General features: G+C 51.9%; 2 protein-coding genes across 4 annotated transcripts in view; one reads left to right on the forward strand and one right to left on the reverse strand.

Annotated features, from left to right (window-relative positions):
• The window catches only part of CSE1L (chromosome segregation 1 like), a 90,510-nt gene extending 89,529 nt beyond the window's left edge, over positions 1-981 (reverse strand). For both annotated transcript variants that reach the window (XM_073580524.1, XM_073580521.1), the window contains exon 1: positions 845-981. The gene's annotated coding sequence lies outside the window, so the exon portion shown is untranslated. The remainder of the gene's footprint in view (positions 1-844) is intronic.
• On the forward strand, positions 496-6,533 carry LOC141094673 (uncharacterized). 2 transcript variants are annotated; one of them, XM_073580527.1, is made up of 6 exons: positions 496-1,078; positions 4,419-4,514; positions 4,593-4,687; positions 4,890-5,009; positions 5,860-5,961; positions 6,356-6,533. In XM_073580527.1, the coding sequence occupies exons 1-6, from the start codon at positions 740-742 to the stop codon at positions 6,513-6,515; spliced, it is 912 nt and encodes a 303-aa protein (XP_073436628.1). In that variant the 5' UTR covers positions 496-739; the 3' UTR covers positions 6,516-6,533. The 2 variants fall into 2 exon arrangements, with proteins under 2 accessions (XP_073436628.1, XP_073436629.1); XM_073580528.1 differs by lacking the exon at positions 4,890-5,009 and having other exon boundaries at positions 497-1,078.
• Positions 6,534-25,424: the final 18,891 nt, after the last annotated feature.

Consider the following 25,424-nt stretch of genomic DNA (forward strand, 5'->3'; position numbering starts at 1 on the left):
CTGGCTATAAGAAGGTGGTTGGATGAAAGAAAAGGGTGGCGAGACAAGGGACTGGCGACAAGATGGTGGAGGGCGAGACAAGAAGTTGGTGCCAGGAAGGTGGTGGCGACAGGAAGGTTTTTAGGGCGAAAAAAGTGGTGGCAACAAGATGGTGGGGTGAAGCAAAAGAGTAATGACAAGAATTTGGTGTTAGCAAAGCAAACGGGTGGTAACAAGCAGAAAGTGGTGATGGCGATACAAGGGGCAGGAGACAAAGGTGGTGGGGCGAAAGAAAAGGGTGGTGACAAGGTGGCGAGACAAGGGCCTGGCAACAAGAAGGTGGGGGGTAGGCGAAATGAGGCGGTGGCAACAAGAAAACAGAGGTGGATGAGACAAGGTGGTGCCGGAATGGTGGTGGTGGGGCAAGACAAGAGGATGACAAGAAGGTGGGGAAAAACAAGAAGCTCAGGGGAAAGAAGGTGGGGGGTGGCAACAAGATGGGGCGTAGTGGGAAACTAGTGACAAAATGAAGATGGGAGGCAACAGGCAAAGGGGGAGATAAAAGAAGACCACAGGATGCTCGTAAAGGACACAGTCTCTAGGGCACAGCAAGGGGTCGGTACAGAGCACTATGGGGGGGACACAGTGATGGTGCGGACAGTACAGGCAGGACACACTGGGCTCTGGCGCCGCCTGCACTCTCCTCCCCTCTAGGTAACAGCTTTCACACAGGGACATAGAGGGGCTCGGGCGCCCCCCGATGACTCCACAGTATTTACATGAAAGCAACAAGGCCGCATTCACACACACATATAATCCGCCTTCCAACCATGCCAGGTCGCCGCATTGCCCCCGCTGCCATTACCTGTCACACGGCCACGCTCCGCTCCTCAGCCTCCTGCGAAGCGGCCTCAGCACCTCACATTCAAACTCCGGCAAAATGGCGCGCTGTCCTCACTGCGCATGTGTCAGATCACACCTCCTCACGGCGCATGCCCATGCATGCGCCCTCACTGCGCATGTCCGGGTTCTCGCTGCTGCTGTTTGTGCGGGCCGGTGTCTCTGCCCTCAGGTCGTGACTTGTACCTCTCATGTGGAGGTGACGTGACGTGACGAGACTCCTCCGTGTGTAATGTGACAAATGTGTCCATATAGTCTCTAATTCCCTTTGGGAGCAATGTAACAAGTGCTCAGTGAAAAAGTCATTTCAGACAAAATGCATTTGCACCTGTTTTTATTTTTCATGTCTGCACCACATTCATCTTTCACAGGTGCTGGGCTCACCTTTCACCGGTTGCAGCGTCTGCGCATTTCACAGGTGCTGGGCTCGCCTTCCACGGGTGCAGCGTCTGCGCATTTCACAGGTGCTGGGCTCGCCTTTCACGGGTGCAGCGTCTGCACATTTCACAGGTGCTGGGCTCGCCTTTCACGGGTGCAGCGTCTGTGCATTTCACAGGTGCTGGGCTCGCCTTTCACGGGTGCAGCGTCTGCACATTTCACAGGTGCTGGGCTCGCCTTTCACCGGTGCAGCGTCTGCGCATTTCACAGGTGCTGGGCTCGCCTTTCACCGGTGCAGCGTCTGCATTTCACAGGTGCTGGGCTCGCCTTTCACCGGTGCAGCGTCTGCATTTCACAGGTGCTGGGCTCGCCTTTCACGGGTGCAGCGTCTGCGCATTTCACAGGTGCTGGGCTCGCCTTCCACGGGTGCAGCGTCTGTGCATTTCACAGGTGCTGGGCTCGCCTTTCACGGGTGCAGCGTCTGTGCATTTCACAGGTGCTGGGCTCGCCTTTCACGGGTGCAGCGTCTGCACATTTCACAGGTGCTGGGCTCGCCTTTCACGGGTGCAGCGTCTGTGCATTTCACAGGTGCTGGGCTCGCCTTTCACGGGTGCAGCGTCTGCACATTTCACAGGTGCTGGGCTCGCCTTTCACCGGTGCAGCGTCTGCGCATTTCACAGGTGCTGGGCTCGCCTTTCACCGGTGCAGCGTCTGCATTTCACAGGTGCTGGGCTCGCCTTTCACCGGTGCAGCGTCTGCATTTCACAGGTGCTGGGCTCGCCTTTCACGGGTGCAGCGTCTGCGCATTTCACAGGTGCTGGGCTCGCCTTTCACCGGTGCAGCGTCTGCGCATTTCACAGGTGCTGGGCTCGCCTTCCACGGGTGCAGCGTCTGCGCATTTCACAGGTGCTGGGCTCACCTTTCACCGGTGCAGCGTCTGCGCATTTCACAGGTGCTGGGCTCGCCTTTCACGGGTGCAGCGTCTGCGCATTTCACAGGTGCTGGGCTCGCCTTTCACGGGTGCAGCGTCTGCGCATTTCACAGGTGCTGGGCTCGCCTTTCACCGGTGCAGCGTCTGCGCATTTCACAGGTGCTGGGCTCGCCTTCCACGGGTGCAGCGTCTGCGCATTTCACAGGTGCTGGGCTCACCTTTCACTGGTGCAGCGTCTGCGCATTTCACAGGTGCTGGGATCGCCTTTCACCGGTGCAGCGTCTGCATTTCACAGGTGCTGGGCTCGCCTTTCACCGGTGCAGCGTCTGCATTTCACAGGTGCTGGGCTCGCCTTTCACGGGTGCAGCGTCTGCGCATTTCATAGGTGCTGGGCTCGCCTTTCACGGGTGCAGCGTCTGCGCATTTCACAGGTGCTGGGCTCACCTTTCACCGGTGCAGCGTCTGCGCATTTCACAGGTGCTGGGCTCGCCTTTCACCGGTGCAGCGTCTGCGCATTTCACAGGTGCTGGGCTCGCCTTCCACGGGTGCAGCGTCTGCGCATTTCACAGGTGCTGGGCTCGCCTTTCACCGGTGCAGCGTCTGCGCATTTCACAGGTGCTGGGCTCGCCTTTCACCGGTGCAGCGTCTGCGCATTTCACAGGTGCTGGGCTCGCCTTTCACGGGTGCAGCGTCTGCGCATTTCACAGGTGCTGGGCTCGCCTTTCACGGGTGCAGCGTCTGCGCATTTCACAGGTGCTGGGCTCGCTTTTCACGGGTGCAGCGTCTGCGCATTTCACAGGTGCTGGGCTCGCTTTTCACGGGTGCAGCGTCTGAGCATTACACAGGTGCTGGGCTCGCTTTTCACAGGTGCAGCATCTGTGCATTTCACAGGTGCTGGGCTCGCTTTTCACAGGTGCAGCGTCTGCATTTCACAGGTGTCGGGCTCGCTTTTCACAGGTGCAGCGTCTGTGCATTTCACAGGTGCTGGGCGCGCTTTTCACCGGTGCAGCGTCTGCATTTCACAGGTGCTGGGCGCGCTTTTCACCGGTGCAGCGTCTGCATTTCACAGGTGCTGGGCGCGCTTTTCACCGGTGCAGCGTCTGCATTTCACAGGTGTCGGGCTCGCTTTTCACAGGTGCAGCGTCTGTGCATTTCACAGGTGCTGGGCGCGCTTTTCACCGGTGCAGCGTCTGCATTTCACAGGTGCTGGGCGCACTTTTCACCGGTGCAGCGTCTGCATTTCACAGGTGCTGGGCGCGCTTTTCACAGGTGCAGCGTCTGCATTTCACAGGTGCTGGGCTCGCTTTTCACAGGTGCAGCGTCTGCGCATTTCACTGGTGCTGGGCGCGCTTTTCACAGGTGCAGCGTCTGCATTTCACAGGTGCTGGGCGTGTTTTTCACAGTTGCAGCATCTGCGCATTTCACTGGTGCTTGGCGCGCTTTTCACAGGTGCAGCGTCTGCGCATTTCACAGGTACTGGGCGCGCTTTTCACAGGTGCAGCGTCTGCGCATTTCACAGGTGCTGGGCGCACTTTTCACCGATGCAGCGTCTGCGCATTTCACTGGTGCTGGGCGCATATTTCACAGGTGCTGGGCGCATATTTCACAGGTGCTGGGTGCGTTTGACAGGTGCTGGGCGCGCATTTCACAGGTGCAGCGTCTCCGCACATTTCTGCCTCTCCACCGTTTGCCACTTTGCCATATGATCCATATTCTACCTATAGTAAGCTGTTGCCATTATTCCCAGGTGATGCGTGTCCACGCATTCCAGAGCACGCATTTCTGCCTCTCGGTGCACATTTAGGGTGTGTGCACACGTTGCGGATTCTGCTGCGGACTTGGCCCTGCGGATCCACAACAGTTTCTGCTGCGTTGTACAGTACCATTTAAGTCTTTGGAAAATGAAAAACGCACTGCATACGTTACGTATTTTTCCGCGTCGATTTGCTGTGGTTTAAAATTTGCAGCATGTCACTTCTTTGTGCGGAATCCACAGCGGTTTCACACCTGCTCCATTACAGGTGTCAAACCGCATGCTAATCCGCAGGTAAAACGCAGGTCATTTGACCTGCATTTTTAGCCAAATCTGCGTGCAAAAATCTGCACCACAATCTGCAACGTGAACCCTAAGGAGCAGATTCATGAGCGCGCATTTCTGTGTCTCCACCATTTGCCACTCTGCCGTATGATCCGTATTCTGCCTCTAGCAAGCTGTTGCCTTTATTCCCAGGTGCTGCGTCTCCTGGAAGTTGTGGGTTGGAAAGAGCTGCTGATTCAATTAGCCACATTGCCTATTTTGGAGACTGTGGACGACCTGAAAAGTCAGGTAATGCCTTGTACAAGCTCTCGTCTCTATGTATCTATGATATTTTTTGGTGGGTGACCAGATGTCTCCTGATTGTAGGCGACTTTGAGGACTCGTACATTCAATTATCACCTGGATTTGGGACAGAACAGCCAGTCGTACGACGCTCTCGCACATATTCCCGAACGTAGCAGGTGAGTCTGAGGTCCGCTGGCTCGTGGTGTGGGGCGGAGGTCTGATGGCTCATGGTGTGGGGTGCAGGACTGAGCGTGGTGTGGGGTGCAGGGCTGACAGCTTGTGGTGTGGGGCGGAGATGAGAACGTTGGAGCGGGAGCGGGACATCTCTGACATTTCCTGGCGCCTGCGCAATGCAGTACTTTGCTGTGCCCTCAACAGGGCAAAGAAGTACGCTTGCGCAGGAGCTTCGACACGAAGCAAGGAAGAGGACGTTATCGCATGGAGATGGGAGGCGGTGGACCTGGACCTGCGACGCCCATCGGACCGAACCGCACCCGGGTGAGTATAATAAAACTTGTTTGTCTTCTCCTTCAGGTTTGATCTGGGGCTTATCTACAGCATCAAAGAATACTGTAGATAAGCCCTGATAGCCGTAGGCCGCAGCTTACAGGGCCAAAACCATGTGACAGGTTCCCTTTAACCCTCACTTAGCCAGAGTAGGTCCCAGTTACACGCTGCGGTCAGGAGGGAAGGAATATTAGGGTCTGGTTGGTTCCTCACCCCCCCCATGTAGCACCATTAATTCCCCAGCTTTACTGATGTCATTGCTGTTCCTAAATGAGCACGCTATCTACATTCCCTATCGGGATGTCTGTGGAGTATGAGAGAAAACAGAGAACATACAAACTGCTTGCAGGTGTTGTCCTTGTTGCGATTTGAATCCAGGACCTCAGGTCTGCAATGGTAACCACTGAGCCACTGCATGCTAGCCACTGAGCCACTTTGCTGCCCCAAAATCCACTTGTATACAAACTGAACAGTCTCATCTAATACTGTACATATGAGGCTAGCGTATTTGGATCAGGAGACCCCTAGCTGGTAAGGACCACGTGGGTTATAGGATGAAGGTCAGCGGTCTGGAATCCGGCATCAGATGGAGTTTGGAGACTCCAGATTGTTGACTTGTATCACACAGCAGAAACAAGCTTGTGTTACATTGTCCCTTATAACACATACATACATTATCTACATGAGGCACAATTGTAAAAGGGGTCGTACAGAATTTGGAAAACATTCTCTTTGGAGCTCATCTGTAATATCTGACACAACCTGTAGACTAAGGAGGCACTGTTTTTAAAGGCAAGCTACCATGATTTTTAATCTTTTCCATCCTGTATACTTCTCACAGTGGCCTCTGTCCGCCTTGTCTCCTTTGGTTTGGATGCCGTATTCCTCCATCGATCACCTTCTGCAAGCGCTGGAAGAGAATAAAAGTCGGCTACACCAAGAGGTAAGAGCCGCAGTCACCGTCACACATGCGTGTGGTATTCGGGGGGCTTGGTATATGCTCCAATTATAGGACTTGTCCCCCATTAGTCGCTGCACATTCTGCCGCCACTTACCGGATGCCACAATAGGCCCCATTCTAAGTCTGTGCTGCCTGGTGCTACTGGGATGATTGACATGTAAGGACGAGAACCGGAAAAGCCAAAGCTTGTCCTCCGCATGCGCCTGGACTCCCTGACCGTTAATAGCGCGCTTTCACATCACATGACTGTGGTGACTAATGGTGATGTCATGCATGGTGACATAATGCCACACATAAACTGTGATGTATTAGAGCCATGGCAGCCAGGCTCGGACCATGTGTGCGCCATTAATGTCTTCCTCCATTTCCTTTACAGCTGCGGGAGAAGCTCAATAGCAAACTTAACTACTACTTTCAGAACTTGGGAGACTCCACGTCACATCTGCTCATGCGCCGGAGAAGCTAGCGCCGCTCTGTGCTTCATGGTTTTCCCTTTTATACCTGTGTGTAGTCATTTTTTGTATAATAAAATTTAATATTTTATGTTTTTGCAATCCGGAGTCACTGGTTTTTCGGTAATGGGTCGTGTCCTCAGCGTTAGATACCGTATATACTTGTGTATAAGGCGAGATTTTTAGCCCATTTTTTTGTGCTGAAAACGCACCCCCCCCCCCCCTCGGCTTATACACGAGTCATATACCTGGGGTTTGGCGGGGGAGGGGGAGCGGGGGTGTCACAGATCATACTCACCCCTCATGGCACTCTCTGCAGCCCCCTCGCTTTTCCACTGTCTGCCTTCAGCGGTCATGTGGTACCGCTCATTAATCTCATGAATATGCGCATATTCATGAGTGATAATGAGCGGTATCACGTGACCGCTGAAGGCAGGAAGGGAGACAGTGGAGAAGCGAGGCTGCAGAGACGTTCCAGGACGGGTGAGTATAGCGATATTCACCTGTCCTCGTTCCCACGCTGCTCACCGCCGTCTGCTGCTTCCTGTGTCAGTGACGTTTAGGCTGCAGGGGGCGTGGTGACGTTCTTAGTGCGCGCCGCGCCCTCTGCTGGCTGAACAGTCACTGACAGAGGACGCGCAGACGGTGGTGAGCAGCAATGGACCGGGGGACAGGTGAATATCTCATGTGCTGGGTCCTGAGCAGGAGAGGTGAGTATGGCATTTTTTTTTTTTGGCAGCAGCAGCATATCCCCCATAATATATGGGGCAGCATATGGGGGCATATTCTATGGGGCAGCATATGGTGGCATATTCTATGGGGCAGCATATGCGGGCATAATATATGGGGCATATTCTATGTGGCAGCATATGGGGGCATATTCTATGGGGCAGCATATGGGGGCAGAATCTATGGAGCATCTTATGGGGCCATAACCTTTATGGAGCATTATATGGGGCATATTATTCTATAGAGCATCTTATGGGCCCATTATTAACCTTTGTGCAGCATTATATGGGGTGTATTTTGTATGGAGCACTATATGGGGCTCCTGATTCAATATGGATATTCAAAAACATTGAACCTAATGATGATGTCTCAATTAATTTTACTTTTATTGGTATCTATATTTATTTTTGTAATTTACGAGTAGCTGCTGCATTTTCCACCCTAGGCTTATACACGAGACAATAAGTTTTCCCAGTTTTTTGTGGCAAAATTAGGGTGGTCAGCTTATACAGGAGTATATACGGTAAATTACATCAAGTTTATGGGTTATAGTAATTAAAACGCTAGCAGACTCTGCCCTTCCCACTAAGCCCTGCCCACTTTTTAGAACTGTGTGATAACGGTGGGTCCAGCTGGCGTAGAGTAAGTAATGTATTCTTGTAGCTGTTTGCAAGCAGTAAATCTAAACATCATTCTTGCATGAACACAACTGCCACGATATAAACACGAGCGGCTCGTGGAACTCGTCCTCAAGCATCTCGTGTCCAGATGTCATTGGTACGGTCGATGATGAGCTGAGCTGCTGCTGCTGCAGCGTTGGAGGGGCTGTCATGGTGGGCATGAGCTTTCATCCCTTGAGCTGTTCTCTTTTTAAAGGGGTTGTCCAGGACTGTGATATTGACAGTCTCTCCTTAGAATAGGTCATCTGTGTGTGTGATCAATGGGGGGTGCGACACCGGCACCTGTGGCTATTAGGTGTTGGCTGGAACTTGTCAGTCCCTGAGCTGCACAGCTCCGCCGACAGATGTGCAGTACCCGACCGTGGACACAGCTCCAGTGACGCCGCTGTGCTGTGGGTGTCGGTGACTGAGCAGCTCCAGCCGACACCAGGGAAGACCTAGCAGCCAAGATGGCGGGTGTAACCAGTGCTAAACATGGGTTATTAATGTTAACCCCTTATTGACCACGCAAAATTTTGAGCTTAATGACCAAGCCAATTTTTACATTTCTAACCACTGTCCCTTTTGAGGCGCTCTGGAGCTTCAATGGATCCCGCTGATTCTGAGATTGTTTTTGTGTGACATATTGTACTTAATGATAGTGTTAAATTTTGTTTGATATGCCTTGCGGTTATTTCTGAAACAAACCAGTAATTTGCCAATACATTTAGAAATTTTGCAATTATCCAAATTTGATTTTTTTTGTGCCCATACATCTGTAAAAATGACCGGAATCATGTTCCCTGGATAGTTTCTAACGTTGGGGGCGCTACCCACTTATTTGTTAGGGCCTTTAAAGTCATGGACAACCGCTTTAACGGGAAAGTGAGGAGTCGGAGTATTATAGTGTCACCCCCACACCGCCCACTGCTGTAACCTTTCTAACGCGTTTCCAAGGTGTGTGGAGGCTGCGGCAGTCATCTGCCCCCTAATTACTTGTGGAGGCTCCCGGTGACGCTGCTGACTGATGTGTCACACATGAAACAGTGACCTGGCGACATGGATGTTGGCCAAGATGTCTGCACACGGCAGCTCCTGCCTGTGACGCTGTGGAGCCTCCATTCTGTAGAGCCCTCCTGCCCGTGTGGTGCTGCGCATGTCAACTTCCGCCTTGATTTTGTAGGAAAAATTATCGCAGCATGGGGACGAGATTTCCTGCAATCACATTCATTTTGCTGGCTACTGAATTTGCCATCGCATTTCCATGCTGACAGGCCACACAGAAATCACTTTTCCTGTCCCTCAGCCAACACCACACCTATTTTCCCAAAGTGACTTTAATAAAAAATGTATTTTAACTCTTTTATTGTTAAATTTGTAAACATTTTCATATTACATGTGCCAACCGTGACATGCTTTATATACATTAGGCAACAAGCACCCATCAGAAAGATCCTGTGCCTGTGTGAACAACAAACAATAATGGTGGAATTTTAAAGAGTAAGGCTAGCTTCAGACTAGCGTTTCCGGGCGCAGCGCAGATCCTCCGTGCAGCTCCGCCCCCGGCCGTGCCCCCTCTGGTCAGCTCCTCCTCGGTTCGCACATCGCTGCATGCGATCTGCACATGTTGCATTTTGGCTCGCTCGGTGCAACGTCAAAAGGGCGCAGCGCACTCCAAATCATTCTAGCGCATGGTCTGCGCACCCTATGCTACAGATAGGGTGTGCAGATCGCATGCAGCGATGTGCGACCCTAGAAGAATTGACCGGAGGGGGCGCGGCCGGGGGCGGAGCTGTATAGAGGCCCTGCGCTGCGCCCGGAAACACTAGTCTGAAGCTAGCCTAAAACATTTTTCCTTCACATTTAGCAAGCTTCGACGTAATGCTCCTGAACACTGGCTAAGACACTGTTAAATCCCTTCCCTGGCTTCCTCCATCAGCAGTAGGGTTCCTCTCAGACTGCAAATGATGAGCTCTCCTAGTTTTGCTAAGTTCTGTGTCTCTGAGTGGAGACTCTGAGTGGTAACATGGCAGAATCCGCAACGTGTGCACACACCCTAAATGTGCAGCGAGAGGCAGAAATGCGTGCTCCGGAATGCGTGGACACGCAGCACCTGGGAATAATGGCAACAGCTTACTATAGGTAGATTATGGATCGTATGGCAGAGTGGCAAACGGTGGAGAGACAGAAACGTGCGGAGACGCTGCACCTGTGAAATGCGCAGACGCTGCACCTGTGAAAAGCGCGCCCAGCACCTGTGAAATGCGCAGACGCTGCACCGGTGAAAAACGCGCCCAGCACCTGCAAAATGCGCAGACGCTGCACCTGTGAAAAGCGTGCCCAGCACCTGTGAAATGCAGACGCTGCACCAGTGAAAAGCGCACCCAGCACCTGTGAAATGCGCAGACGCTGCACCTGTGAAAAGCGCGCCCAGCACCTGTGAAATGCGCAGACGCTGCACCTGTGAAAAGCGCGCCCAGCACCTGTGAAATGTGCAGACGCTGCACCTGTGAAAAGCGCGCCCAGCACCTGTGAAATGCACAGACGCTGCACCGGTGAAAAGCGCACCCAGCACCTGTGAAATGTGCAGACGCTGCACCTGTGAAAAGCGCGCCCAGCACCTGTGAAATGCGCAGACGCTGCACCTGTGAAAAGCGCGCCCAGCACCTGTGAAATGCGCAGACGCTGCACCGGTGAAAAACGCGCCCAGCACCTGCAAAATGCGCAGACGCTGCACCTGTGAAAAGCGTGCCCAGCACCTGTGAAATGCAGACGCTGCACCTGTGAAAAGCGCGCCCAGCACCTGTGAAATGCGCAGACGCTGCACCTGTGAAAAGCGCGCCCAGCACCTGTGAAATGTGCAGACGCTGCACCTGTGAAAAGCGCGCCCAGCACATGTGAAATGCGCAGACGCTGCACCGGTGAAAAGCGCACCCAGCACCTGTGAAAAGCGAGCCCAGCACCTGTGAAATGCGCAGACGCTGCACCGCTGAAAAGCGAGCCCAGCACCTGTGAAATGTGCAGACGCTGCACCTGTCAAACGTGCCCAGAACCTGTGAAATGCGCAGATGCTGCACCGGTGAAAAGTGCGCCCAGCACCTGTGAAATGCGCAGACGCTGCACTTGTGAAAAGCGCAGACGCTGCACCTGTGAAAAGCGAGCCCAGCACCTGTGAAATGTGCAGACGCTGCACCTGTCAAACGCGCCCAGCACCTGTGAAATGTGCAGACGCTGCACCGCTGAAGAGTGCGCCCAGCACTTGTGAAATGCGCAGACGCTGCACCGGTGAAAAGCGCGCCCAGCACCTGTGAAATGCGCAGACGCTGCACCTGTGAAAAGCGCAGACGCTGCACTGCTGAAAAGCGCGCCCAGCACCTGTGAAAAGCGAGCCCAGCACCTGTGAAATGCGCAGACGCTGCACCGCTGAAAAGCGCGCCCAGCACCTGTGAAATGCGCAGACGCTGCACCGGTGAAAAGCGAGCCCATCACCTGTGAAATGCGCAGACGCTGCACCGGTGAAAAGCGAGCCCAGCACCTGTGAAATGCGCAGACGCTGCACCGGTGAAAAGCGCACCCAGCACCTGTGAAAAGCGAGCCCAGCACCTGTGAAATGCGCAGACGCTGCACCGCTGAAAAGCGAGCCCAGCACCTGTGAAATGTGCAGACGCTGCACCGTTGAAAAGCGCTCCCATCACCTGTGAAATGCGCAGACGCTGCACCGGTGAAAAGCGCGCCCAGCACCTGTGAAATGTGCAGACGCTGCACCTGTCAAACGTGCCCAGAACCTGTGAAATGCGCAGATGCTGCACCAGTGAAAAGTGCGCCCAGCACCTGTGAAATGCGCAGACGCTGCACCTGTGAAAAGCGCAGACGCTGCACCTGTGAAAAGCGAGCCCAGCACCTGTGAAATGTGCAGACGCTGCACCTGTCAAACGCGCCCAGCACCTGTGAAATGTGCAGACGCTGCACCGCTGAAGAGTGCGCCCATCACCTGTGAAATGCGCAGACGCTGCACCGGTGAAAAGCGCGCCCAGCACCTGTGAAATGCGCAGACGCTGCACCTGTGAAAAGCGCAGACGCTGCACTGCTGAAAAGCGCGCCCAGCACCTGTGAAAAGCGAGCCCAGCACCTGTGAAATGCGCAGACGCTGCACCGCTGAAAAGCGCGCCCAGCACCTGTGAAATGCGCAGACGCTGCACCGCTGAAAAGCGAGCCCATCACCTGTGAAATGCGCAGACGCTGCACCGGTGAAAAGCGCACCCAGCACCTGTGAAATGTGCAGACGCTGCACTTGTCAAACGCGCCCAGAACCTGTGAAATGCGCAGATGCTGCACCGGTGAAAAGCGCGCCCAGCACCTGTGAAATGCAGACGCTGCACCGGTGAAAGGCGAGTCCAGCACCTGTGAAAAGCGAGCCCAGCACCTGTGAAATGCGCAGACGCTGCACCGCTGAAAAGCGCGCCCAGCACCTGTGAAATGCGCAGACGCTGCACCGCTGAAAAGCGAGCCCATCACCTGTGAAATGCGCAGACGCTGCACCGGTGAAAAGCGAGCCCAGCACCTGTGAAATGCGCAGACGCTGCACCCGTGAAAGGCGAGTCCAGCACTTGAGAAATGCGCAGATGCTGCAACCGTGAAAAGCGCGCCCAGCACCTGTGAAAATCGCAGACGCTACACCTGTGAAAAGCGCAGACGCTGCACTGCTGAAAAGCGCGCCCAGCACCTGTGAAAAGCGCGCCCAGCACCTGTGAAATGCGCAGACGCTGCACCGCTGAAAAGCGAGCCCATCACCTGTGAAATGCGCAGACGCTGCACCGGTGAAAAGCGCACCCAGCACCTGTGAAATGTGCAGACGCTGCACTTGTCAAACGCGCCCAGAACCTGTGAAATGCGCAGATGCTGCACCGGTGAAAAGCGCGCCCAGCACCTGTGAAATGCAGACGCTGCACCGGTGAAAGGCGAGTCCAGCACCTGTGAAATGCGCAGACGCTGCACCGGTGAAAAGCGAGCCCAGCACCTGTGAAATGCGCAGACGCTGCACCCGTGAAAGGCGAGTCCAGCACTTGAGAAATGCGCAGACGCTGCAACCGTGAAAAGCGCGCCCAGCACCTGTGAAAATCGCAGACGCTACACCTGTGAAAAGCGCAGACGCTGCACCAGTGAAAAGTGCAGACGCTGCATCTGTGAAATGCTCCGCGTCCGGTAAAAATGCGCGCTCATGAATGCGCGCCGCCGCCTTCTACCTTCTGCGCGCTCTTGAATGTGCGACTTTCCCAGCTTGCCCCAGGATCTGGATGTGAGCGCGCTCATAAATGCACCGCCCTCACTGCTGTGGTAAACCAATCAGCACTGCAGCTCACAAACACTGCCACCCCCCTGACACGCCCACTACAGAACTAAACTGCGAAACAAATACTCGCCTCCGGGCTGCCGCACGCTGCACCTGCTCCCTCACTGTGTTGAGCGCTCTCCCGTTCTCCTGTGCCATGCCTGCCCTCCACATACCACGCACCGGGATGGCTACAGCAGGACCTGTGATGATGTCATCACCACGGGAGCAGTGACAGTAGGCGGGGCCAGGCTGTGGGTCACGTGTGAGCTGTCACCGCATGTGCTGGTGTGTGCGCAGGGTAGCGACTAGAACGGAGTTGACTTTTAGAGGGAACTAGCTGAAGAGCCCGGCGCTGCCCGGGCATAGTAACTAACTGTGGTTAGTTGTAGCAAATTATAATTATCCTCCATCCCATAGTCCCGTGCCCATATACCCATCACACATCCTCCATCCCATAGTCGAGTGCCCATATACCCATCACACATCCTCCATCCCATATGCCCGTGCCCATATACCCATCACAAATCCTCCATCCCATAGTCCCATGCCCATATACCCATCACACATCCTCCATCCCATAGTCCCATGCCCATACACCCATCATACATATTCGCCATCCCATATTCAAGTGCCCATATACCCATCATACATATCCGCAATCCCATAGGCCCGTGCCCATATACCCATCATACATATCCTCCATCCCATAGTCCAGTGCCCATATACCCATCACACATCCTCCATCCCATAGTCCAGGGTTTCCCAACTCCAGTCCTCAAGGCACACCAACAGATCATGTTTTCAGGATTTCCTTTGTATTGCACAGGTGAAGCAATTATCACCTGAGCAATACTAAGGAAATCCTGAAAACATGATCTGTTGGTGTGCCTTGAGGACTGGAGTTGGGAAACCCTGCCATAGTCAACCATTATGACATCATAATGAGCGGCGGCGGGGCTTGCGACCTGTGATGACATCAGTGTCGCCATGGCAACCATTGTGACATCATAATGAGGGGCGGGGCTTGATACGCACACACTGCTTCCCCAGTATGCAAATAGGGGCATTATGATATCACAATGAGGGGCGGGGCTTGACACGCACACACTTTTTCCCCCAGTATGAAGATAGGGGCAAAATTGTTTGGTGAATTGGAACGCGCGGGGTTAAAATTTTGCCTCACAACATAGCTTAGGACGCTCTCGGGGTCCAGACGTGTGACTGTGCCAAATTTTGTGGCTGTAGCTGCGACGGTGCGGATGCCTATCCCGGACATACACACACACATACACACACACATACATACACACATACATACACACTTTGAGCTTTATATATTAGATGATGTCACCGGAAAAGGTGGAGCGTCATTCAGTCCTGTGAAGACTCGAGAGCAGGGAGCCAGCGTTGTACTGACTACTGAGGCTCTGGAAGGTGTGCGTTGTACATGTGAGCGAGGGTTTGGCAGTCTCGCGGTGTGCTCAGGCATCCATGTGTCTCGGTGGGACACTACAGAGGGGTCTTTGTGTAGAGAAGGACAAGCCCTCCTGTGTGTATGGCCCAAGACGGAGCCTCCGGGCTGGACCTTGCCCTGGCCTCTGTGTGCCCGGGGCCTGAGGGAACGAAGCCCAGCTAAGGACTGTTTGGTGTTGTTTAACCCCTTTACCCCCAAGGGTGGTTTGCACGTTCATGACCAGGCCAGTTTTTATAATTCTGACCACTGTCCCTTTATGAGGTAATAACTCTGGAACACTTCCATGGATCCCGGTGATTCTGACATTGTTTTCTCCTGACATATTGTACTTCATGATAGTGGTAAAATTTCATTGATATAACTTGTTAAAAAAATGGAAATTTGGTGAAAATTTTGCGATTTTTCCAACTTTGAATTTTTATGCCCTTAAATCACAGAGATACGGCACACAAAAACTTAATAAGTAACATTTCCCACATGTTTACTTTACATCAGCACAATTTTGGAACCAAAATTTTTTTTTGTTACGAAGTTGTAAGGGTTAAAAGTTGACCAGCCATTTCTCATTATTACAGCACCATTTTATTTTTAGGGGCCACATCACATTTGAAGTCACTTTGAGGGGTCTGTATGATAGAAAATACCCAAAAGTGACACCGTTCTAAAAACTGCACCCCTCAAGGTGCTCAAAATCACATTCAAAAAGTTTATTAAAGGGGTTGCCCACTACTTTATAGTAACCCCCCATTGTATCCCCCCCCGGTGCCCCTAATGATTTTTGTCATTACCTTGCGCTGCCAATTCTGCCTCTGAATGGCGCTATACCGGCGGCTGAGTCCGGGTCACGTGACCCCCAGGCTGCAGCTGCCGCTAACATCCGCTGATGTCACGTCAATTTCCTGACTCTGGAAATTGACGTGACGTCAGCAGGCGTGACCCAGCCTCTGCACACTGCTGTCACTCATCAAGAGTGCGGGGGGGCGGCGGCGATGTGTGAGGGGTGAGCGGGCCATGCGGGGGTCTGTATGCAGGTATCGTCCGATGAGACTACAAGTCCCATCGGGCTATGCCTGCTACACCGTCAGTGACTGACACTTTAACCAATGATGGGACAGTTGTAGTCCCATCATCCGGCTAATGTGTTGAATGTAAAAAAACAAACACATACAGAACATACAACACATAACATAGAGTACATACCCACCAATCACCTAATTCCCTGAAGCTATCGATCACCTGTAATAAACATAAAATAATAAACCAACCTATAATCACTGTTACAGAACCACTCAGCACCCAGAATATGTTGTGCAGTTATATGTATATATAATAGGTTCCATGTGAGATGCATGTCCCTAATGTATCAGCAGTGTCCGCCCTCCCCCCACCTTTGTAATTCCCACAGTAAACATCCGCATGCTCCGGCCACCTGCGGCTTTTATAATGCATGTCTGGCCTGACGCCTGTCTATTGGCCGGCACTCTGTATCTGTGTGATATATTCTGTGTCCTGTGAGTAAAGTGTTGTCAGACTGGAAAAACATGGAGAAGCAGTGATCTTTTATATGCGCCCATGCACTCAGAGGAATTCCAGCCAGCATCCTTCATTCAGACTCCAGCCAACGCAGAGCGGACCTCCGAAAATACATGGCGGTACTGAAAGAGGTACCCCAGCTTGGAAGACCCCGTTACACTGGTGGCAGCCAGCGGGATTTGATACCCCTTCTACAGGAGGAAAGGAATGAATAGAAAATAACTACCAGAAGTTAAAGAGGACTACATTAAAAGATCTGGTGGAAGCCCGAGGGTTGATCGCCAGCAACAAAACAAAAGCGGATTTGATAGCAGCCATCATGGAACATGACAGTGCAGCGCCCCCCAATGTGAACGTGGAGGAGACCGAATTCCAGAGGGAGATAAAGAGCAGACTGGCGTTCTATGGCCTAAACCCTGCAGTAGAGATCATACGAGAGGTGATGGCGGATGTGCGTACTGATCTGAAGGAAAAGATGGCCGAGCGGACCAGGATAGAGCTAGCCAAGATGGAGATGGCAGAGCGGACCAAAGTGGAACTGGCCAAGATGGAGATGGCAGAGCGGAGAGAGGAGAGCCAGCGAGCAGGGGGAGCTCTGGCCTTCGACCAGGTGCCTTCAACAGTAAGCCACAAAAAGATCCAGTACAATGCCTTCCGACAGTTGGGGGAGGCAGAGGAAGACATTGATGGCTTTCTGCAGGACTTTGAGCGGCAGTGTGCCCTTCATCAAGTAAAGCCGGAGGAACGGGTTCAGATTCTGGCCAGCAAGCTGACAGGCCGGGCAGCGGATGCCTATCGCACGGTACCTGATGAGGACTGTATGGACTATGAGCGGATCAAAGAAGTGATCTTGGCTCGGCATACGTTGACACCAGAGGCCTACCACCAAAAGTTCCGCGGACTTATAAAACGCGTAACCGATACCCACGCTGAATGGGCCTGTAAATTACGGCGGTCACTGCTACAGTGGGTGCAAGGGAGCCAAGCAACCACTAAGGAGGACGTCCTCCAGCTCTTCCTGTTAGAACGATTCTTTAATGGACTAAACCCCCGAGACACAGGAATGGCTTTGGGACAGGCGGCGAACGACTCTTGAGGAAGCCGCTCGTCTGGCCGATGAACATCATGATGCCAGGAGGCCGCAGTTGTCCAGATCAAAGGTGGTCACTAGGGGCCCACCCATGGACCTGGAGGGCCCTAAACCACCGAAGATTGTAGGGGGACCAGCTAGAAACCCGGCCTACCACAGTCCCCCTGGGGCGCGATGCCACACCTGCCGTCAGCTGGGCCACCTGCAAAGACAATCTCCCAACCGGACTCAGCATACTCAGTGACCAAAGGCGGGAACAGCTACCTTCAGCCGGGCTGCTGTACACTGCTACTTAGGTGAAGCTGACCCGGCATTGGGGGCTACGATTAACCAAGGGGTGGAAGAGATGGAGGAAGTGCTGCATGAAGTAGACCCCGTGCAGGCAGCCCGGGCAGATAATCGACAACAGCATCGACAGGTCGTGTGGGTTAATGGGAAACGTATGCAGGGACTAAGAGATTCCGGGGCAACTTTGACCCTTGTGAAGCCTCATCTCGTCTGGGACCAAGAGAAGACGGACCGGACAGTGGCCGTCCGTGTAGCAGGGGGAGCCATACATCGACTGCCCACTGCCAGGATTCACCTGAACTGGGGAGTCGGGGATGGCCTTGTTGAGGTCGGCTTGATGGAGGATTTGCCTGCAGACGTCTTGCTGGGAAATGAATTGGGGCCCATGTTGTCTGCATTCTCGGTGGCCCCTCTGGCTGAGACATATCCTGTGACCACCCGGAGACAAGCTCGAGCTGCGGAGGCGGAATCACACTCAGAAGAGGCCCAGGTAAGACATCCCAGCCCTGCACGTATTCCCATAGCCAGACACATTTCTTGGGCCACCCCAGATGAATTTAAGAGGGAGTTACTTGAGGATCCTTCATTAGAGGGATATCGTGGGAAGGCACAGGAGGGGAGAGGGGTGCTGGAAGGGGAACAGTTTGTATGGAAGCAGGGACTCCTCTACCGGATCACAGAGCAGCACCACACAGGGACGAGCCCCACTATAAAACGACAGCTGGTAGTTCCCAAGAAGTATAGGCAGGAGTTACTGCGAATCTCTCATGATATAACCTTGGCCCGGCACTTCGGCGTCAGTCGCATCAGGCATCGTCTGACACAAAACTTCTTTTGGCCGGGGGTAACCTATGATGTTCGTCAGTACTGCCAGACCTGTGACAGTTGTCAGCGCATTGGCAAGAGGGGGGATCGATGCAAGGCCAAATTACGCCCCCTCCCCATTGTGGAAGAACCATTTAGCCGAGTAGCGGTCGATCTGATAGGGCCGTTAGCCAAACCCAGTCCGTCAGGGAAAAAGTATATTTTGACAGTGGTAGATTATGCCACACGGTATCCAGAGGCGGATGCGTTACCTAACATACTGGCAGAGACGGTGGCGGCCGCCCTGCTCCAGGTTTTCTCACGGGATAGATTTCCCCGGGAGATTATCTCGGACCAGGGTACCCAGTTTACAGCAGAGGTGACCAACCAACTGTGGAAGCTGTGCGGCGTAAAGTCCATTAGAAGCGCCCCATACCACCCGCAAACCAATGGGTTGTGTGAACGCTTTAACGGGACATTAAAACAGCTCATTGGGACTTTTACCAGGACCTACAGGGATTGGGAGAAATTCTTGCCACACCTCCTGTTTGCCTATCGGGAGGTGCCCCAAGAATCCACGGGGTTCTCCCCCTTCGAGCTGGTATACGGGAGACGGGTAAGGGGACCCCTAGACTTAGTGCTGGAACACTGGGAAGGGGAGGGCCTCATAGAAGGGGTACCTATTGTACCCTATGTGCTGGAATTCCGGGACCGCCTACAGGAACTGACCCAGGTTGTACGTGAGAACCTGCAGGCGACCCAGCGGTGCCAGCGCGTATGGTACGATCGGAGGGCCAGAGAGCGCACCTTGGAAATAGGACAGAAGGTCCTGGTGTTAGAGCCCACTAAGCAGAACAAGTTCCAAGCTGCATGGCAGGGGCCCTACCAGGTAGTGGGGAAAATAGCCGACACAACCTATAATGTCGCCGATTGTGACGACCCCCAGGGTTATCCGCATGTTCCACGTGAGTATGCTGAAGCCCTACCGGGAGCTCCCTGAAGAGGTAGTGGCCATCTGTGCACCTGAGGCAGAGGATTTAGCCGGACTTCCCTTGCCGGATGTCTTAGGGGAAAGGACTCAGTCTAAAACATGGGACCGGGTACACTTGGGTGAAGACCTAGGCCCCCGGGAGAGACAGCAGGCAGAGGCGTTGTTGAGGCTGCGACAGAGGATGTTTTCAGAGAGACCGGGGTACAGTCGCCTGGCACAACACAAGGTTGAGACCCAGGATCAGACCCCCCTGCGACAAAACCCCTTCCGCGTCCCTGAGTCTGTACGAGAGGGGATGCGACAAGAGATACAAGAGATGTTGCGCTTATGGGTCATTGAAGAGTCAGGAAGTCCCTGGGCATCCCCCGTAGTGTTAGTGCCCAAGAAGGATGGGACTACACGGTTTTGTGTAGACTATCGTAGGCTCAATGAGAAAACAGTGACGGATGCATACCCCATGCCGCGTATGGATGAGTTGTTAGACCGGCTGGCGTGGGCAAAGTATTTGACCACCATCGATCTATGCAAAGGCTACTGGCAGATTCCCCTTAGTCCTGACGCTATTCCCAAGTCGGCATTTGTCACCCCGTTCGGCTTATTCCAGTTTCGAGTTATGCCATTCGGGATGAAGAATGCCCTGTCGACCTTCCAAAGGCTGGCTGACTGGCTTCTGGATGGTCTCCAGGACTATGCTTGTGCCTACCTGGAAGACATCGCCATCTACAGTGCGACATGGGAAGGCCATCTACAGTGCGACATGGGAAGAGCATCTACATCACCTAGAGACAGTATTGGACAGGATCCACCAGGCCGGAATCACCCTGAACCCAAACAATTGTCACGTGGGCAAAGCAGAGGTTCAGTATTTAGGGCATTGGGCGGGACGTGGGAAACAGCGACCAGAACCAGCCAAGATTGAGGCCATAGCCAAATGGCCCATCCCACGCACTAAAACCCAGGTCATGGCGTTTCTAGGGACAGCGGGGTATTACAGGAAATTCGTTCCCAATTACAGCAGCGTAGCCAAGCCCCTTACTGATTTGACCCGTAAGAACCAACCCCGCCAGGTAACCTGGACCTCAGAGTGTGAGGAAGCCTTCCGCCAACTAAAGGACGCCCTCACCAATACCCCTGTATTGGCTGCACCCGATCCAACTAAACGTTTCCTGGTTCACACAGACGCTTCTATGTTTGGATTGGGGGGCAGTACTGAGCCAAGTCGGGCCGGACGGCCAAGAACACCCGGTAGCTTATCTGAGCCGGAAACTACTGCCCCGTGAAGTAAGCTATGCAGCCATCGAGAAGGAGTGCCTGGCGGTAGTATGGGCACTCAAAAAGTTGCAACCATATTTGTATGGACGACAGTTTTCCCTCCTAACGGACCATAATCCCCTAGTCTGGCTTAATCGGGTCTCCGGAGACAACGCCAGATTGCTGCGGTGGAGTTTAGCCCTACAACCTCTGGACTTCACCATCCACCACAGACCCGGCAAACAAAACGGTAACGCCGATGGACTAAGTCGACAAACGGAACTTGTACCAACCCCATAAACTTCGGTCATCCCCAAACCGATCCGTTGAGGATCAGACTGTGTATGCCGATCGCGTTGCTGAAAAGGGGAGCCGTGTTACAGAACCACTCAGCACCCAGAATATGTTGTGCAGTTATATGTATGTATAATAGGAAAACCGAAAGAACAATGGAAGCTCAAATACCATAAAAAATGGATTTTTATTTAGTATATGCAACAATGCAAATTTTACATATTTTCATAATAAAAGACAAATTTTATTTAATAAATGCAACAATGCCGATTAAAAGCGGGTAACACCAATACAACAAAATTGCTGCACAAATATCCTATGGTATAGATGGATGATGCATTCCCTGCAAAAATGTATGCCCAGAAAAAGTTGTGCTTAATAAAGAGTACAAAAAATGTTATCTTACCAAAAACTGTCCAAAAGACTAGCCTACATGACCAAATCCTTATAAAATATGTATGTATATACAAAGGCTAGTACCAAGTATTAGAGAGAAGTCTCTTTTGATAGAGCAATGCAAGCATAACAATAATAAAGTGAATAAAGTGACTGTGCAAACAGAAGAACCAATTCCAGATAAACAAATCTACAAAAGGGACAAGTCCATGGTCCTTAAAGTATATAATTAAATTGCTATACTAGCATTGCCCAAGATGGAACAAATAACCGAGACAAACAAGTCTCATTACCATAAGAAAGTATATAAGGAATCTGTATCTATACCTGTTAGCAGCAATGACCCCAATGCGCGTTTCGCACTTGGCTTTGTCCAGGGGAGATGTACAAAGACAAAGCCAAGTGCGAAACGCGCGTTGGGGTCATTGCTGCTAACAGGTATAAATACAGATTCCTTATATGGGCACCTTTTGCATAACCAGTGTTTTTTTGTAGCACTTTCTTATGGTAATGAGACTTGTTTGTCTCGGTTATTTGTTCCATCTTGGGCAATGCTAGTATAGTCATGTGTGGTCTTATTTTTTGCGGGACGAGTTGACGTTTTTATTGGTACCATTTTCAGGCATGTGACTTTTTTGATCGCTTTTTATTCCGATTTTTGGGATGCAGAATGAACAAAAACCAGCATGTCATGAATTTCTTTTGGGGGGTGCGTTTACAGGGTTCCATGTGTGGTAAAATTGATAAGGCGGTTTTATTCTTCGGGTTAGTACGATTACAGCAATACTTCATTTATGTCTTTCTTTATGTTTTGGCGCTTTTATGCAATGAAAGCAATTACATATAAAAAATAATTATTTTTGCATTGCTTTATTCTGAGAGCTATAATTTATTTTTTCGCTGATGATGCTGTATGGTGGCTCATTTTTTGCGGGAAAAGATGACGTTTTCAGCGATACCATGGTTATTTATATCCGTCTTTTTGATTGCATGTTATTGCACTTTATGTTTGGCGGTATGATGATAAAGCATTGTTTTTTGCTTTGTTTTTTATTTTTGAAGGGGATCACTAAAAGGGTTAACTAGTGGGACAGTTTTTTTCGGGCGGGTCATTACGGACGCGGCGATACTAAATATGTGTACTTTAATTGTTTGTTTTTTTTATTTACAAAAATTGAATTTATTAGGGAATATATATTTTTTTAATTTATTTAGTGATTTTTTATAAATTATTTTGTCCCGGGGGGGGGGACATTACTGTAATGTGTCAGATCGCTGATCTGACAGTTTGGACAGCACTCTGTCAGATCAGCGATCTGACAGGCGCTGCACAGGCTTGCTCAATGCCTGCTGAGACGCCTACCTGCAGGCTCCCGTGGCTCCCTCAGCCATATTGGATCCGAGGGCCTGCAGGGAGGAAGGCCCTCGGAACAGCGCGATCACATCGCGCTGTTTCGAGGGTCCAGGGAAGCACGCAGGGAGGCCCCTCCCTGCCGATGCTTCCCTAATCCCCTGGTACACTGCAATCATGTTTGATCGCAGTGTGCCAGGGGTTAACGTGTCGGGGGCGGTCCGTGACATCCCCTGACACATAGTGCCGGGTGTCAGCTGACACCCCGCCAGCGATCAGCGGCGTCCCCCCCTCGGGAGGGCCGCTGATCGCTTAGACGTACTATGCCGTCCCCGGTCATACGGGCCCGGGTACCGTGGACGGAATAGTACGTCTGATGTCAGAAAGGGGTTTAGGACTGTTTACCTTTCTGTTGTGGGTTTCATGGTTTATGAAGCAAATAAACCCACATGAACGTTGAAGAGAATGTGCCTCCTGTATCCTCCTACGCAGGTGAGTGCAAACCTTACAACCCCCTATAATGTATATATGTTACCCAGGTATATAGCGAGGTGTACAGTATATATACATTATAGGGGTACACAGCAGGGTGTGTATATATTACTCAGGTATAGAGCAGGGTTGTACATAAATATTACACAGGTATAGAGCAGGGGGTGTACATACTGCACATCAGCTGTTGGATGGGGCCCCGCACACCACACGGTATGATGTCACGTGATTGTGATGTCACAATAGACTCCAGAGACCGGAACTCAGAGATAAGGTGACGTGACATCACAGGAAGTCAGAACACTGAGATCAAGTGACCAGGACAGCAGCTAAGGTAACAGAGGCAAGAGAGAAAGCAAGGTAAGTCCTCAAGAGCTTCTCTGGGGCAGATGGTTTTCATGACAGGGACTTGTGAATTATAGGACAGCTAGTGATGGGCAGTGTGGATTTCTGGCGCTCGTTTTCATCAGCCGCCGACAACTGCCATTTTAGTCCCCATGAGACTGCAAACGGCTCTTACTGGGTCGCTGACACCCATCGTTCACTGAAGGGAGCAGGGATGCACATATATGCACATATTATAGGGTTATACTGCAGGATGTATATAGTTCACACAGAGTATACAGCAGGGGTGTATATACAGTATATATATATATATATATATATATATATACACATTATAGGAGTATTACATAGGGTATAGAGTAGGTGATATCTAATATATAAAGCTCAAGTGTGTATGTATGTGTGTATGTATGTGTGTGTGTGTGTGTGTGTGTGTGTGTGTGTGTGTGTGTGTGTGTGTATGTCCGGGATTGGCATCCGCACCTTCGCAGCTACAGCCACAAAATTTGGCACAGTCACACGTCTGGACCCCGAGAGTGTCCTAAGCTATGTTGTGAGGTGAAATTTTAACCCCGCGCATTCTAATTCACCAAACAATTTAGCCCCTATCTACATAATGGGGAAAAAATGTGTGTATCAAGCCCCGCCCCTCATTATGATGTCATAATGGTTGCCATGGTGACGCTGATGTCATCATAGGTTGCAAGCCCCGCCGCTCATTATGATGTCATAATGGTTGACTATGGGATGGAGGATGTGTGATAAGTATATGGGCACTGGACTATGGGATGGAGGATATGTATGACGGGCATATGGGCACGAGACTATGGGATGGCGGATATCTATGATGGGTATATGGGCACGGGACTATGGGATGGAGGATGTGTGATGGGTATATGGGCACGGGACTATGGGATGGAAGATATATATGATGGGTATATGGGCACGGGACTATGGGATGGAGGATATGTATGATGGGTATATGGTGTTACAGAACCACTCAGCACTACAGGACTACATTAAAAGATCTGGTGGAAGCCCGAGGGTTGATCGCCAGCAACAAAACAAAAGCGGATTTGATAGCAGCCATCATGGAACAGGACAGTGCAGCGCCCCCCAATGTGAATGTGGAGGAGACCGAATTCCAGAGGGAGATAAAGAGCAGACTGGTGTTCTATGGCCTAAACTCTGCAGTAGAGATCATACGAGAGGTGATGGCAGATGTGCGCACTGATCTGAAGGAAAAGATGGCCGAGCGGACCAGGATAGAGCTAGCCAAGATGGAGATGGCAGAGCGGACCAAAGTGGAGCTGGCCAAGATGGAGATGGCAGAGCGGAGAGAGGAGAGCCAGCGAGCAGGGGGAGCTCTGCCCTTCGACCAGGTACGATCGGAGGGCCAGAAAGCGCACCTTGGAAATAGGACAGAAGGTCCTGGTGTTAGAGCCTACTAAGCAGAATAAGTTTCAAGCTGCATGGCAGGGGCCCTACCAGGTAGTGGGGAAAATAGCCGACACAACCTATAATGTCGCCGATTGTAACGACCCCAGGGTTATCCGCATGTTCCATGTGAATATGCTGAAGCCCTACCGGGAGCGCCCTAAAGAGGTAGTGGCCATCTGTGCACCTGAAGCAGAGGATTTAGCCGGACTTCCCTTGCCGGATGTCTTAGGGGAAAGGACTCAGTCTAAAACATGGGACCAGGTACACTTGGGCGAAGACCTAGGCCCCCGGGAGAGCGTCCAGGTAGGCACAAGCATAGTCCTGGAGACCATCCACAATAGCATCGGGCCTATTTCAAGTATATATATATTTAAATAGTATATACATTATAATACACAGGTATACAGGAGGGGGTATGTCACGACTGCAGCCACAGCCGCGGCCTGGCAGGCGCCTCCAATATGGACCCTCTATACCACAGAGGGGGACCCGGGCCTACCCGAACTAGGGAAGGGCAGCGACCG

This window comes from Dendrobates tinctorius, unplaced genomic scaffold, assembly GCF_039654945.1.
Source record: "Dendrobates tinctorius isolate UK_male_01 unplaced genomic scaffold, ASM3965494v1 ptg000065l, whole genome shotgun sequence".
In the NCBI taxonomy this organism is placed as follows: domain Eukaryota; kingdom Metazoa; phylum Chordata; class Amphibia; order Anura; family Dendrobatidae; genus Dendrobates; species Dendrobates tinctorius.

Excerpts from the sequence above, each read along its gene's own strand:
- LOC141094673 (XM_073580527.1), top strand. The coding sequence starts at position 740 with ATGACTCCACAGTATTTACATGAAAGCAACAAGGCCGCATTCACACAC. Across the intron at positions 5,010-5,859 it reads TCGGACCGAACCGCACCCGG|TGGCCTCTGTCCGCCTTGTC; the intron begins GTGAGTATAATA and ends TACTTCTCACAG. Across the intron at positions 5,962-6,355 it reads AAAGTCGGCTACACCAAGAG|CTGCGGGAGAAGCTCAATAG; the intron begins GTAAGAGCCGCA and ends TTTCCTTTACAG.